The sequence below is a fragment of the Malaclemys terrapin genome, chromosome 22 (genome assembly GCF_027887155.1).
Source record: "Malaclemys terrapin pileata isolate rMalTer1 chromosome 22, rMalTer1.hap1, whole genome shotgun sequence".
NCBI classification, from domain to species: Eukaryota; Metazoa; Chordata; order Testudines; family Emydidae; genus Malaclemys; species Malaclemys terrapin.
The window spans coordinates 14,810,553-14,826,501 of NC_071526.1; the positions used below are offsets into that span (position 1 = coordinate 14,810,553).

Below are 15,949 nucleotides of genomic sequence, written 5' to 3' on the forward strand. Positions count from 1 at the left end.
CACTTGGCATTGCTCGCTCTCAGGATCCCAGAACAGATGAGCCCACGCTCTGTTTAATAACATGGATCTCAGACTCCTATTCTAGCTCTTTGACTACGTACTTATATGGCCCCCACTTCCATAATAAGCCAGCAACCTTCAAACATTTATCCTCACTGCACCCCCATGAGGTAGGGAAGTATCACTATCCCCTCTTTACAAATGGAGAACTGAGGCCCAGAGACATTAAATGACTCACCCAAGGTCACCTAGGAGTCTGTGGCAGAGACGTACACTGATCTCCTGAATTCCACCCAGTTCCTGTACCTCACATCTGTCCAGCCTTTTTCAGCTCATCTCAGATGTTCTCTGGGAAACAGCAGTTAAAAGATGATCCCCACTTTCCATGCTGCTCGAAGTAAATAATTCATTGGAAACACAGCTCAGTCTCCAGGATAATCTCGTCAGTTGATTTCAGCATGCGCCGAACCTTTAGCTGCACACCTTTGATTGCCAGAGATATCAGCGGGGTCTCTAAAACAATGCGGTGCTTGTTTAATGGCCCAACTCTGGCATGCCAATAAACAGTGCTGGTCGGATGGGACCAGGGGCTTTGCAATGGGAAATCCTAGGTGGGACACTCTTTAGCTGCCCACAGTGCAAGTTTTTCAGTTGGGACCATATGACAAGAGATTTAACAGCACAAGTGATCTCCTGGAGCCTAGCAGGTAGTTTTTCTCAGACAGGGAAACTGCAGAGCAGGGGTAACCCTCCCAATTCATATACAGAGACAGTTGCTCTGTTTTCTGCTGCCCTCTACTGTTCCCTTTCCCCTCTGCACGGTTCTGTCCTTGTCTTGGCATGCTGCTATTAAGGGCCAGATTCAGAGTTGATGTCAATCCACATCCCTCCATTGGTTTTGATTTCCACCACCTGAGCATCTGGTCCTTAATCTCTGAAGGGCCGCATGCTCTCCGTCACGCAGCATGGAAAGGACCATGGAGAATGCCAAAATGTGGTTGAAAACTGTGGGCAGGGGGACTAGCGATCGAGATACAGTACTCCTCAGTCCGTCTCTGCAACATCAAAAGAAGGTGAAGTGCAACAAGGGTGGAACTATTTTCACTGAGGGCTGGAATTTTAGGAGGTGCTGCATGCTTGCAGTTCCCATCGAACGCCATGAAGGTTGCACAATAACTTACTTACTTTGCTGTTACCAGGTCTCCTCCCTTCCCCCACTTTCTGTGTCTCCCCACCTGGTGCATCTTTGTCATAATCGACATCTAGCTTTTTGGGGCAGGGACTGTCTTTTTACTCAGCATCTGTACAGCGCCTAGCACAACGGGCCCCGAACTTGATTGGTGGCATTACCGTAATACAAAATAGTAATGACTGTTGTTTGTATTCCAATAGGGCCTAGAGGCTCCAAATGAGATCACGGCCCCATTGTGCTAGGTGCTGTACAGACATAGCAAGAGTCTGTTCCTGCCCCCAAAGAGCTTTCAATATATATAAATATGGCAGGGAAAGGGCGGGAGGGGAAATATAGGCACTGAGAGGTGACGTGACTTGCCCAGGGTCAGGGCAAAGCCAGGAATAGAACTCAGGTCTCTGAATAATTAATACATAATAATATAATTTAATTTTAAGACTTGCAATCTTCCCCCATCCCAGCATTGTCCTTTGATTGGGACACTAAGCCATCCACTGGAGGCTCCTAATTAAGTGACTTCTACAGTTTTAGCTACCCACCGCGGTTAGTAATTAGATGCACCACTGACTTCCAACAGAGGCCAAATCTGTGATGTTGAGCGCTTGAATTAAACTTCTGCATTTGTTGGGGAATTGCCCCTTGTTTCTGTGTATAGACCCGAAAGGGAAAGGGGCCATAGTAACATTTAAGGTAGATAGAGAAGATTATGCCCCCATCTCCCCACTGCACTGACCAGTTCATGCATATTTTGTTTTCCAATGCTAGCCTCTTTCAAAAGCTGGCTTGCTAACAACAAATATTCCAATTACAATGACCAGTGCAACCTTTGAAGGTGAACAGCAAAGTGCTGAAACACACATAAACGACTTAAGATTCTGGATCACTAGTAGAATGTGTGCACAGACTGCAAAGCTAAACACACACGTGCTCACAAAACCCCCTTTAAAATAAAACAGTTCTCCTTTGTTTACCCGCAACAGGCTGAATTTTGGCAGGTGAGTAATCAAGGGGAGTGTGATCTAGTGGTCAGAGTGAGAGACTGAGAAATGAGATTGTTTGGTTCTATTGCTGATTCTGGCAAGGGGTGCAGAGTGGAGAATGAGAGAGATCTCTTTTTGTATTACTAGCATATGTGCCTCAGTTTACCTGACTGATATTATTCCATCTGACTGCATGGTGTTCCATCAAAGAAGGCTGGTTAGAGCGCTCAAGAGGGAAATGAAACAATGACAAAGATACCTCCAGAGAGATTACCAAGTGGGGGCGCTATTAATCAGGAAATGGCTCCTGTCAGGTTAACAGATTTATTTTCCCAAGACCAGAATTTAGGATCAAAGGACACTAAACCGTTAAAAACCTCTACTTACAGAGGAAGGAGGTAGGGAGCAGCTGCTGGAAGTGACACGGAGAGAATGCAGCACCGCAGCCTGTCTCTCCCAGCTCAGAGATGGAGGTAGCTGAGTTAAGTAAAACTTACCAAAACGTAAAGAAAGGATGAAGTTAGGTGAGACCAGACGCATCCAGACTTTTGTTGTTTTAACCCTTTCCTCTGCTTGCTATGTACCTTTTGGTGAATAAACAATATGTTTATTTTGAAGAAGTTGCGTTTGGCTCCCAGAGAGAAGTTTTCTTGCAGTTGCCAAATACAGCTGGGCCTATCGTGTTCTCAAATGTAGGAAATGGGTTGGAAGCCAGAGATCCAGTCCAAGAGGGGTGGAATTGCGGTGTCCCACCAGAGAAAGGTGAAGGAAGCCACATCTGCCATCCGAGGGTGCACTTAAGAGGGACTGCAAAGACGTCTAAAACACAGTTCCCCCTGGAACCGCGACATGTGGCCTAAGAGTTGGAGCTAGTTATGTGCTGTGTAAAAAGACATTCTGTTGATCAGTTTTTAATGTTAGCAGGTATAATTCCTCTTGGGTAAGCCAGAAGTAGTTCTCACTATGCCAGCCCCCAGGGAGTCAAAATCCTGAGTCTGGCCCCGTCAAAATCACGAGATTGTCTTAAAAGTCACGAGATTGTTTTCTTAAAATAATAAGTGTTGGGTTCTGTTTCTTTACTTTCTGGTTTTTGAGCCTTAAGTTACTCGAGTGCATTTTTCGCCAGGTAGAAATCTCCTTTTAAAAAAAAAAAAAAAGAAAAGGGAGAGATCTGAGGGTCTTGGGACTCCAGCAGCTGGGGCTTTAAGGAAAACAGTGACTACCTTGAGGCTTAGGATAAAATCCTGAGAGTTCACAACGCTGAGTTCCACTGCACTTAGGACCTGGGAATTTGGGGCAGGCTGCTGGTTGTGGTGAATCTTTCGCCAGACCCTAGGATGGCCAATTCCATGTCTCCATGCACAGCAAGACTGCGTAGCCAAGCCCAGGGCTACTCTGAGCACCTCAGCTAGATAACACCCCCACTGGTGAGATGGCTGCTACCTGGCTGACACACACAGGATTGAACTAGGGACCTTCAGAGCTTTAAAAACAGAGGCAACTCCAGCATAAGCCAAAGCTCCAGAGATGGGGGCTGTAACAACTCATGTGCTCTATGGATCAGCACTGAGCAGGACTTGTAACACACTCACCAGTGGGTTACACTGGCGCCATGTGGGATCTGTGATGAACCCATTCTTCCTACAGAAATTGGCCCATCTCCTCCTTCCTACTCGAAGCAGAAGGTCCCTGGGTGAATTCCTAGCATAGCTTCTCTCCTTCCTTTCCCTACATCACTCACAATCCAATGAGGAATTTCTCAGTGACTTTCTGGCAGCCTTCCCAACGGAGAGGCCTCTGCTGTTTTAGTCCCCCAGGAAGTCTGCTTTCCTACTGATTCCATCTGGACAGTCAGTGGTTTGATGTGTCTGTGGCAGATGGGTCCAGGGGGCGGCATTCGGGTCTGAAACAGGCTCGGAGGGCGAGTGTTAGATTAGAAGTGTGATCAGGAGTTAGGGATTGGGTTCAGATTAGACATTGTACAGAAGCCCAGAGGGATGGAAACCTGCTAGATACACTGACCTCGTGGGCTTTTCATTGTCTGGGAACGACATCTTGTGTGTGAACTGCAGTTCCTGGGACGTATCAGCCCCACCTGAACCAGAACCAGGGAAATAGGGCTCCCCTGTTCGACCCACAATGAAACCAACTGGGTAGATTAAAATCTGGGGATTTGGACCTGATCACCACTGAAATTCAAAGGGGTTTGGATCTGTACTGTGGCCCATTTCTAGCGAATATTGATTTTTGTTGATTGGACAGACTCATCAGGACCCAGTTCTACATGTCCGCCAAAAGATGGCACATCCTGCATCAAGGTCAGCACTTGTGGAGGAGAACACCCCTTTTCTGGAGTCACACACACCACAGCACCCCTGATCATGAGGAGAAATCACCTCCACAGCACAGCTCTGGGCTCAGCATTGATTCCCACAAGAGATCACCCCCTATCCAGTCCCCCCACACTGCTTCCTCTAGCCCCACAGCATTGAGGCCACCACTTACTCCGAGACAGGAGTCACTCTTCTCACTCCCTGGTCTCCCATTCAAGGGCCAAACAGGGCCCAACCTGCTTAAGATACAGCATCTGATAGTGTGATGTATACAAACACCACCCTAACCCGCAGCCTTCGCTGTGAATTTTCTGTCTAAACTGAAGGCTTCTTTCACAGCCCTCGTGCTATTTTAAAGCCTTTTGAATATCAGCGACTGTGACTCTCATTCAGTTCGAAAGCACAGGATCTCTGGCTAGACTCTTTCCCCTGCCTGCCCTGCCTGGAAGAACTTCCCCTTCACCTGAGCCATGAACTGGAGCTAGTTCTTTGGGGGTCTCATGTGACAGAGGAGGGGTGAAGGGGACTCCCAGCCAATCTCTCTGCCCTCACCTCCGAGGCTGCTCCATATTTATGACTCTGCCCCACCTTCTCTCCTCCTCCAGGCTATTGCAAAAGTCTGTCCAGCTGTTGGATTTGCAAGCGTGTGCATTTGAGGGCTGGCTGGCTGGCTTTACCTGGACTTTCAGCTAGCAGAAGGGGAAACTTCCCTGCTTCTGAGCTAGCCAGAAGCCCTCACCATGGCTAACTCCTTTGGTAGCCTAAAAATCTGCCTTCTCCTCCAAGCCATCTGCCTATGTCTGGCTCAGCTTGTAAGTGTTCTCCTTTATATCCTTATGCTGGGAATGTATCAGGGTTGGGCTGGGGGGCTGGGGAACTGTCCCCTGTCTGCACCCCACTGTAAAATGTTGAGCTCTTTGTCAAATTGCTTGCAATGCCGAGCAGCTTTCTGAGTCTTTGCCTCCTCTTATTTTAATATGAGCTTTCAGCGAGTTTCCCATTCTAGCAGTGCCTCGCCCAGGGAAAATCCAGAGCCCCGATGCCCCCAAATAACCTCGAAATAATCGAAACCATCTTCATCTCTGTTGGGAGACTGAGGGGGCCCTGGAGAAAGGGAGCACCTGAGTGGCACGGTTCTTTTGGAGATTTTCAGACTCACAAGGTTCTCTTTCATTCACCGTCCGTGTCTTTTGCCTCCCGTCCCCTCGGGGCCGTGCCTGCGTGTTTCTGGTTAGGTGGAATCCTGCTGCAATCGAGTCGCTGCAGAACTGCTTGGGGAGGAGGGCTGCGTTGGTTAGCGATTGCTAGGGAAGGGTTTGAATGGAAGGATTTGCAGAGAGGCAGCAGGCCTTTGTAGGTCCCTGGATCTTTGCGAAGAGGGATAATGGAGATAAAGCCCTATCGGGGATGGAGCCAGATTGGGGGTATTCTCTCTCCCACCCTCGTCCCCCTGGACGGTTTTTGGAAGCATCATGCAACTTGGGGCATTCTAACGAGAAGGAAAGGTGCTCCTTGGAAGTGTCTTTAGGAGCCAGAGATAAGCTTGTGCTGGTAGGGGACGGGTTTGTACTAGAAGGAAATACTCCCTCTGCCCCCAATTTGAGTGCTACAGAGGCACAGTCCTACTGAGTATTACCCCCAAGAATAGCTTTTTCTTTTTTTTTTTGGCCAACAAAACAAAACAAAACACGAAGATCAATTTTTTCTAAGTGGAAGCGTCATTTTCCAAAGAAAGGTTCCAGGCAGCGAGTGGGAAAGAATACGGGACAGAGCTGAACCGGGCCGCTCTGAAGGAAGCTCTCCCTTGACAGAGAGCTGGAGCACACCGTCGCTTGCACAGAAGAGGCTTGTAGTGGATGCATAGTGGCTTGTAGGAGCCTGGAACCAAGCTGAATCCACAGCAAGGGGCCGGCTTGAGACCACAACAGCGCCTAGGGCTTGGGAGCCCTAAAAACAAAGAAGCATTTGGCAAGGACAAAGGTGCCTATTCATTGGGTGCTTCCAGGAAACCTCGCTCTCTGCTGCTGGCTGGCTGCTATTTATGGATAAGGAGCAATGCTGAACTTTTTTCTTTCTAACAAATGTACAGACTCAACTGGCCTCTTCCCTTTAGAATAAATAAGCACTGACGAGTGAAGAACAAAGCCCCAGGCTGTCGCTGGCCATGACAGAGGCAACCAGCCTGTCTGATTTTTATTTCCAAGAATCCCTGAATTCCATCTCTGCTTTTAGTCTCTTTCCTTCTCACGCCCCCAAAGGGGAGCAGGGATTCATTTGTGGAATTCCTACCACAAAAGCCTCAAGGCTGCAGACGAGGCTGCTTCTGTAAAGATGCCTATTCTCCCCTAGCAGGGTTTAAGGCTGTGAGATTTGCAAAATGGCCTAAGGGATTTGGATACTCCATTCCCTTTAAAATTATTGGGCCTGGGGCATTTAAATCCCCTCAGCAACTTCGGATAGTTCAGCCTGGATCTTTAACTCTGTATCAACTAAGGTGAGCTGCAAAAACAGAGGCTACTTTAAAGCGCATCCTTAAGATGGAAGTTGCCTGTTGGAGGTGGGATGGGTGGGTGGAAGCATGATTCTGATCTCGCACACACACAAGGGCTGTAATTCCACCGGTTTCCATGGAGCTACTCCTGATTTACCCCCATGTGCCTGAGATCAGAGTCAGGCTCTGGGTTTCACTCTGGAGAGGAGAAAATGCAAACCCCGGCTGGGGTGTTCGAGAACAAGGAGCAGATTCAGGGAACAGCTTGCTCAGACGCTTTCCCTGGCCTGCCCCATTCGTCCCTCTATAAACCCCAGCTACGGGGGAGAAGCCTCGAGCCTGCTTTCTTCTCTAGTCAGAACAAAATTGCTCGCGGATGGGCTGTTTTGCAAGGGAAGCTCAGGACGGGGAGAAGCAGCTGTCGCTTCCTGGGCCCTGGCCTGTCCGCTATGCTGTGTGTCGCCTACTCCCAGCTTCTCGGAGGGCCGTGAGCTCTGTACTTGGGGCATTCTCCTGACCGGGAACGTGTGCTTCTCTTTCCTTTTCCTCAGCGAGGTCCTCCAGGAGAGCCCGGCCCCCGGGGGCCCCCGGGTCCGCCAGGAGTGCCAGGATCCGACGGCACTGATGTGAGTACACAGCTCAGGGGCCTGAGCAAGGGATTGGGGAAGGAGGAGGGCAGGGAGCGTTAGCGACAAAGAGGGGCATTGTATCAGGGTACATAGTTGCACTTCTCAGCTGTGGCCAGCAGAGGACGGAGGTGTGCATAGTCTGTGTGCTGAATCTCTGTTCTCTGTGTGTGGTAGGATGGGGCTCCTTCTGCAAAGATCCCTCCTCTCCTAACTTAAACTGGAGCCAAATGGGGCCCTCAGTCCAGATAAAACTCCCGCTAGCAGCAGGATTGGGCTTGACATGCAAACCTCCGCGGAGTCGGCCTTTGTCATGCCACTGGGCTTGGCTGCAGGCGTCACCGCGGTGGTGAAGTTCTCTGGCTTGTATTATGCGGGAGGTCAGGATCATAGGGAACAAAGGAGTGGATGGGACCTGCTGGCTCACCCAGCCCTCTGCCAGCACTGGCCCCTCCGGCCACGTCAGTCTATTCATGAAATTACCAACCTTCGTCCTGTGACCTTCACATCTGTGGGTCTCTGCAACTAGCAGGGATCTGGTGTTTTGCCTAGGGGTGGAAATAAAAGGCACAGACCCTCTTAAACTCAGAGGACCCAAACCCCTTCATTCCTACAATGCGGGGCAGGTCGGGGGAGAGAAACTGGGACATTATATCTTAACCCTCTCATTGCTGGCTCTCCTAGATTCGTCAGCACGCGGCTGCCTCTTTCTATGTGTTTGTGCCCTGGTTCTGATTGGGGCCTCTGAATTCTATTGCAATACAGGTAAAAATAAGGCACCCACCACTGTTGCATGGGCCTCTCTGTCCGTTTCAGAGTCGTCTGGGCCAGGATTGTCCCTTCTGAAGTCACTAGAGGGTGGATTTGCAAAGCCTGTTTTTTTCTGGTATACAAATCGATAGCCAGGAGGGGCAGACTTGTCTCCAAGGGCCAGATTTTCAAGGGTCTTTAGATGCCTAAAAGTGCAGCTAGTCACCTGGTGAGATTTTTTTTCAAAATCACCTTGAAATCAATGGGAGTTAAGGGATTTTCCCAATTCTATTAGGTGCTTATCTGCACCTTTAGGCGCCGAAATACCTTTGCAAATCTGGCTCAGAATGGTTAATAATTAAAATAATAACTGTATGTGCAAAGCCCCTCTTCCCCTGCTCCCTGGGGCCCCGGCCAAATCGCTCAGAGCACTGTCAGAAATGAGTAAAACGTCTCTGAAATGTACAGAAAAGCAACAAGCCTAGAGTAAAGCCATCTGCATCAAGCGCCAAGCAAAGGGCCCGATCCTGAGGCTCCCCCACTCAGGCACCCAAAGATGAGAAGTGCAGAGGGGATCCTAAGGGAGGAAGAAGGGGTGGAGGGAAAGGTCTACACATAGCTCCTGCAGGAAGCATGCCATTGGGGGAGCCAGAAGGGGTTCACTGGGGTTTGGAAGGGCAGGGGGAGGGATCGGGGCATTTGGCGCAATGGGGCAATTGCCTGCTCACTGGGGATGCAGTGGTGAGGTTTCTGAAGGGTGTGCGGTGCCAGAGCACTGACAACTTTCCGCCTGAGGCTCAGGGAGGGTGCCGGGAAGATAGGCCAGACCTGTGAGTAATCAAGAACTGACCTGTTCTCTGGGCCCAGCCCCTCTGGAGAGACGCATCGTCCCTGGTGTGGGATTTTGGTGCTATTTATACACTGAATGTAGCTGTGGCTTCTTCTTCGGACCCACCCCCTGGAAGCCAGGGTGGGGGAGGAGAGCAGTGGCTTTTGACGAGCAAAATCCTGTGGAGCATTTGGACAAAGCCTGCTCTAGTCTGGAGAGGTACGCAGGGTGAGTGTCACCTCCAGACTGGTGTGGTCACGTGCAGCCCATGAAGGATTCTTCTCATCTCAGGCAGCCAAGTAACCCTGTAGCACTACTTAGGGCTAGCTCATCGGAGGGCTAACGATGCACCTTTATTGGCAGTGGCTCCACTATGTGAACCTGGAACCTGAGGCCTCCTGAGGGCTCTTTGCAGCACTGAAAGGCTGTTTCTCTTTTTGGGGCTCCTGAAGCAGTGGGTGAGAGGGGCTGGTTCAGACATTCAGAGTCCTGGTGTCTGTTGCTGCCATCCCATCCCTTAAAGCAGGACTAAAGCACTAAACTGCACTTCGTTCCAATGCAGGCAGCCCCCTTAAACTAGCCAGCCCAGATCAAACCCGCATTTGCCCCAGTGGCCTCGTGTTTAACACGCTGGCCCTTGGATGAGACGTTCAAGTGAAGCCTGGGTTGTGAGACGCCTTGTTACCCCATCAGACAGGTCACATTCCAACTCGGGTCATTCTGCTCCCTCTAAATTCCTCCCTCTTGTTTCAACTGACTAGAGCTTTCTTCTCACCCGGTCCTAAGCTGGTGCATTGAGTTCTGTTCCACAGCTGCCGCATCCCACCCCAGAGGTGGCTGCCCTTCAAGGCAGGGTGGAGCGATCCCTTTAGGTCAGCATTTCCCAAACTAGCCCACTGTATGGCTCCCCTCTTAAAGTTCAGATACTTTTGAGCACGAATCCTGGTTCTAATCCCTGGGGCACCCAGAGAGCTTGGTGGCAGAGCAGATGGATATTAGAGCAGCATGCGGAGAAACCCTGGAGACACAACTGTTTTACTGCAATGGGCAGGTGGTGCAGCTGGGATACACCCCCTAGCTTGCATGTGCTTAGTTCCTCCTGGCCTGCAGCCCCCGTTGCTCCAGCCTCTCCAGCTCACTTTGCCCTTCAGTTCCGTCCCCTCCCTGTGTGTTCACTGCTCCTGCTCTGTCAGGTTTTGAATGACTGTTACATTGGATCCGGTTTGCATTTGACACCAAAGAAGTGGCTCGGCAGTAGGCTTGAGTCCCTGTGTGACAACCCAGATGGGGAGAGGAAGCTGTCTGGAGACTGGCCCCTGCCTGGATAGAAATCCTCCAGTCTTGGGGGCTGACGATTTTCTGCTGTGGCGGAGAAGGTGCCTGGATGTGCTTCGCGGACCATCCATCCGGCGCTCAGGAATGGAAGGTTCTGCAGAAGCCCAGGATGGTTCCTGTTTATAATGATCTCTTGTTTCCCTAGGGTGACAAAGGCCCACCAGGCGCTGCTGGGACCCCGGTAAGTGTGCCACCAGCTCTCCGACATGCTTTGGTTTCCACGCCTTTTCAGGACGTTGCCTTTAATTTTTCCCAATGCCTATTTTAAAGGGCTCCAAGGGGGAACCAGGCGTTCCAGGTCCGGACGGGCCCCCGGGGAAGCCAGGCATTGATGTGAGTACAATCCCATTCTCTTCTCACGGCTGCTTACTAGATGACAGAGTTGCTTCTTGTTCTGCGCCTTCGACTCGTTGTTCCAGACTTCCCTGTTCACGGCTGTGCTTCATGAACCTAGCCCTCGTCCTGAGCTTCCAGATCCCATCTAGGGTGACCAGATGTCCCAATTTTATAGGGACAGTCCTGATTTTTGGGTCTTTTTCTTATATAGGCATCTATTACCCCCCACCCCCGTCCGGATTTTTCACACTTGCTGTCTGGTCACTCTAATCCCATCCCATCCTCAGGGATCCTGTCATGTGCATGGGATGCAGGGGCTGGGGTCACAGATCCGCCTGGCTTATATATGAATATTCACAAACTGGATTCCAACTGCAAGGCTAAGGGGAAGAGGGTCCTGATGGGAAATGTAGTCTTTAAGGTGGGAAGAAACAGCTGATCTCAGAGAAGGAAACGATCCTTCCTTCACGTGGCGGGGCAGGAGGAGGCGGGATGGGTGTAAAAAGTGATGGGGGTTGATCATTGTTGGAGGGGAGTTGTTGGTGTTTGGAGCACCACCCATAGGCCAGCGAGGAGACTGTACTGGGGAGCAGAGACTTGTCATGGCTCCCACCTGTATGACCTGTGGAGGGGAGACCTGCAGAGAGGGGAACGTGCAGTAGAATGGCTGAGCCCGACGGCGAGCCCCCGGGGCCATCACACGGGCGGAGTCAGCGCTCTCTGAAACAGCACTCGGCCCGAAGGCGGGAGGGCCGGCTCAATAAACAAATAGCCCAGAGGGTGCTTTATGTTTCCAGCCTTGCTCAGCTTATGCAAAGGCAGCTGTTTGTCCACAAGGCTTCGCTCATGTGCTTCAGCACCCACCTGAAGCCTCCCTGGTGCTCCAGTCATTCACCCGCTCACAGCTCTGCCAATGCTCAGTCCCAACCTGCAGCAGCACGAATCTCGGCTAGTCCACGCCTACCTCCCCACCCACCTCAGTTCTGCCCGGGCACCTGGGTCCTGTCGTGAGGGCCTCCTGCTATTGCAGCCCTGGGCTCCCCGCTCCCCCGCTCTGCCAATGCACCTCGATCCTGTCCTGCAGTCCCCTCGACGGTTCCGTTCCTGGCCTGTCCTCTCATTTCTGCCACGCCCCTCGGTCCTGCCTTGCAAACCCCTCTGAGAGCGACCAGGGGCGGCGAGCTGTGCCGTACTGTGCAGTGCGTTTACAGCCTGGGGAGGCTGCAGCAGACCCCAGGGAACGCGTTGGGCTGGGGGAATTGAAGCAGCCGCAGAGCACAGTGAAAGTGGAGAGGAATGGCTGGTGCATCCGCCCACTGGGCCAGCTCGTCACTTTGTGCTAGACCCTACGTGGGGCCATCGGGTAGAGGCCCGGTGGCTCTGAAGTGATGCAGCCCCCCCACATGAGGCCCCCAGATCATTAGTGGGCGAACAGAGGGCTGGGAATTCTCCAGCTGAAGGTCTTTAATCTGAGTGGGATCTTTGGCCAACTCTGAGCTCTGGCAGCGGGATGAGGAGACATTTGGCTGGGACTCATTGTACTGAATCTGAGCCTATGATCGCACTTGGTGCTGTTGGCTATTAACTCTGTCTGGAGCCGGAAAGGCCCTTGAGAGAACCGAGAGGCGTCTTCTGACGCAGAGTCGCTTCCCACAGTGCGCCGGGGCTCAGCCCTGCATACGTCTAAAACCCTTTGGACCCATTTCTGTTGCCCCCAAATGCCTTTGTGCAGAAGCTCAGGGTGCCCGTATTTGCAATGAGAAATCCAGGCTGACTGGAAGCTTCTCTGGCTGCTGCTGGTTATCAGCCTCCCCTCCCCAATCCACCTGCAACCCGGCTGCTCCCTAAAAGGGCACATGGTCTCATGAGTTCCCCGTACAGGGCCTGGTCTAGTACCCCCTGAAATCAGACATCAGAGAGCATTGGATCAGGGTCAGAAACCCCCAGAACATAGAGGCACCAAGTACCAAGCCAGCCTGCAACACGTATTTCTCTAACCACAGCTGCTGTGATAGGCCCCGATTTGGATCTCAGTGACTCCAGTGTAAATCCACTGGAGTCACTCCCAATTTGCACTGGAGTAAATGAGATCAGAAGCCATCCCAGAGGCTTTGTCTGCGCCGGCAAAAATGGGCTCGGTAATTCTCCAGCAGGACAGCTCCTGAGACGTAGCATCAGTAGGAGTAGTAGTGTAGACAGGACTCAGGGGTGCACCCACATTTTTATCACTGGGTCTTGGGGCTCACAGGGGCTGTTCATAAGAACTGCAGGGGTTTGTGGCTTTAAAAATGCTTTAAGGACTGAAGGAAAAGTGTGTGTGTGGAGGGTGTGCACCGGTTTGTGTGGTGTCTGTGTGTAGAATGTGTCTAAATACAGGGATGGATGTGCTGGGGAGGTGGGTGTATCTATGTGTCTGAGAGCATGTTGATGGTTTATGGTGTGAGCAGGGCTGAGGGTGTTTGGGGTAGAAGGCATCGGCCTGGGTGTGTGGGGAGATGGCTGGTGCTCGAATATGTGCATGAGGTGTTTGATTCAGCTTGGAGGGGTACTGAGGGGAGTTTGTTGTTGGGGGGCAGGATAAGTAGCTAGAAGAGGTGTGTGTGTGAATGTGGGACATGTTGTCTGAGCATGGAGTGTCGAGGGGTGTTTGAGTTTGACGCGTGGGTGTGTATCTCCGGAGGGCAGTTGTGTTTGTGGCTGAGAGGCAGAGCTACACAGACAATTACAGACAGGCAGAAACACAGTGAAACTATACAGTCCTATTTGTTTTATATATTTTTTTGCAATTGGAAGCAATTTCTTAAACCTGTTGACTTCAATTCATGCCTTCGATAATAAACGAATAGAATAATAAACCTTATTACCACAATGTTTTATTCATCCAGACTAATCTTCCCGCTATGGATCTCAATTATTAGAATAAAGTAGAAAAGAATTGGGCTGAATACAGAGTCTTACATATTCGCTAGGTCAGGGTGCTTTACAAAGAGCTAGGAATTAAACCTTGCAAAGAGCGTGGCTCAGACAGTCAGGGGTAGATATGAAAACCTCCTTAGAGTGAGACAGATTCAGATTTCAGGGGCCCATGCTGGTGTAACTGAGATGCAACTATGCATATTATTACATCTGTCTGTCTAGTTATCCATCCATACTCACAGATCTATCTAGCCCATCTCATTGCAGTATCTGAACACCAAGTAAATGTTTATCTCAGTAACAACGGACACTTGATTTGATTATTTTTCTAATGTTTATTTAATATCCTTTTTGTTCCCTGTGCTGTGGAGGAGAGGGGACCTTTGGAGCTGGGCTGGTTTCTTCACTCTGAGGACTGATCCTGAAACCCTCAATCCTACAAATAATCCTTGCTCCCGGAGGGGTGGCAGGATGGGACCTCTGGTTTGTAACTTCCTCTCAGTTGTCCTGGTGATGGAACTGAAATTTAATTCTCTGGTCTCAGTGACTGTTATATCCCATCTCCCTTTATAAATAGGAGCTCCCCACTCATCCAAAAACACACACACACACACAGAGTTATAAGGAATTCTGTTTCAGCATGGAGACTAACAACCTCATTTTCAATACAGGAATTATGTTGATGGCAAGTCATTTGCTGTATGTTCTCTGCCTGATCCTGCAGCCCTCACTCAGGGGAACAAATTCCCGCGAGCAAGACTCCAATCTCATTCATAAAGTGGTGTAAATCCAGAGTAACTCCATTGATTTTTCCCAACATAAATGAGGTTAAAATTTGGCCCAATGATTTCACTGGGATTATTCACATGACTGACACCTGCAAGCCAAGCCTGCTCATGTTTGGTGCCTTCTTTGATGTGGACAAATATCCACTAAGGTCTCAGTACAGGATGCAGTAGAGTAACTCCCACGTGGGATGTGAATACAGCACTCCCGAGGGCAAAGTCCCTGCGCTGAGACCTGGCCCGCTGAGCCTGTCATGGGCAAATGCCAAAAACAGCTGAAATCTGTGGCCATGTCAACATTACGTGGCACTGCAGCTGTGCCGCCAGACCAGTGTAGCGTAGGCGTGTCGATGGATGGGGTTTCTGTTATTGTTGCTGTAATTAATTTACCTCTCCAAGAGGCGGTAGCTGGCTCGATGGAAGAATCCTTCTGTCTCCCTAGCTGTGTCTACACTGGGGGTCCGGTCAACCTAACTACGGCGCTCAGGGCACAAGGGAGGCTAGTTAGGTCCATCTAATTTTGGCTTGAAAAGAAGGAAGTCTTGATGGGCAGCAGCAGTGGCATTGCTGAGAGGCGGGACGGTGGTTTGTTCCCTGTGTTTCCTGGCACCACAACTTAGCTGTTGGGCAAAAGCGGCATTTCAACGTTTGCTGCCTCTTGTCTTCAGAACAGATGGACAAGCCCTTAATAGCTTGTTAATAACCCATCAAACCAGGTGGCTAAAACAACCCCAGCATGATTCCAATTGCGTGGAGAGCCCAACTGGATGGAAAGTGACAGGGAAGGGTCTAATATTGAGATTCACTGTCTGCCATCTCTCCTCCCGCAGGGCCTGACTGGCGCGAAGGGGGAACCAGGGCCACTCGGGAGGCCAGGGCCTAAAGTAAGTGACTGGTGTTCGCCTCTCAGGCTCCAACTCCAGCGCTGCCTTGTCCCTTCCTTGAGAGGAGATGGGCGTGGAAGGGGGAATGATAGGAAGGTGGTGTGATTGGGGTGGTGAGTTCTGTTGGATGGATGCCCAGTTTAGCCACTTACTGGGGTCAGGGCATATTTGGGATCTAGTCAGGTGTGTCCAGGCCCTCAGCGGGTGTAAAACAGCGCAGCCTCATGGATTCCACCTTTGCCTCAGGCCAGGATCCTGGGCTGAGACCAACACGAAGGTGAGATAAGAAGCCACCCTACTCATTGCACCGAGAGGCCCCACTCGGGATCGGGCCCCATTGCCCGGCCCGGTACCTGCCCAGAGTAGGAGACGTCCCTGGGGGTGAGCGACGAGCCCGTCGACAGGTGGGTGAGGAATGATGGGGGTGAGCTTTGGTGCTCCCAAGAGCAAGGGCTTGATTGCACCAGTGAGATGGGGGCCAATGAACAGAGA

The 15,949-nt window shown here is 50.9% G+C and overlaps 1 protein-coding gene across 1 annotated transcript in view; it reads left to right on the top strand.

The window, feature by feature from the left end:
- Window positions 1–5,122: 5,122 nt before the first annotated feature.
- The window catches only part of COL9A2 (collagen type IX alpha 2 chain), a 40,463-nt gene continuing 29,636 nt past the window's right edge, over window positions 5,123–15,949 (top strand). Inside the window, exons 1-5 of the mRNA XM_054012009.1 lie at window positions 5,123–5,317; window positions 7,548–7,622; window positions 10,682–10,717; window positions 10,807–10,869; window positions 15,404–15,457. Coding sequence (XP_053867984.1) covers window positions 5,246–5,317; window positions 7,548–7,622; window positions 10,682–10,717; window positions 10,807–10,869; window positions 15,404–15,457 — 300 coding nt within the window. The 5' untranslated portion in view covers window positions 5,123–5,245. The remainder of the gene's footprint in view (window positions 5,318–7,547; window positions 7,623–10,681; window positions 10,718–10,806; window positions 10,870–15,403; window positions 15,458–15,949) is intronic.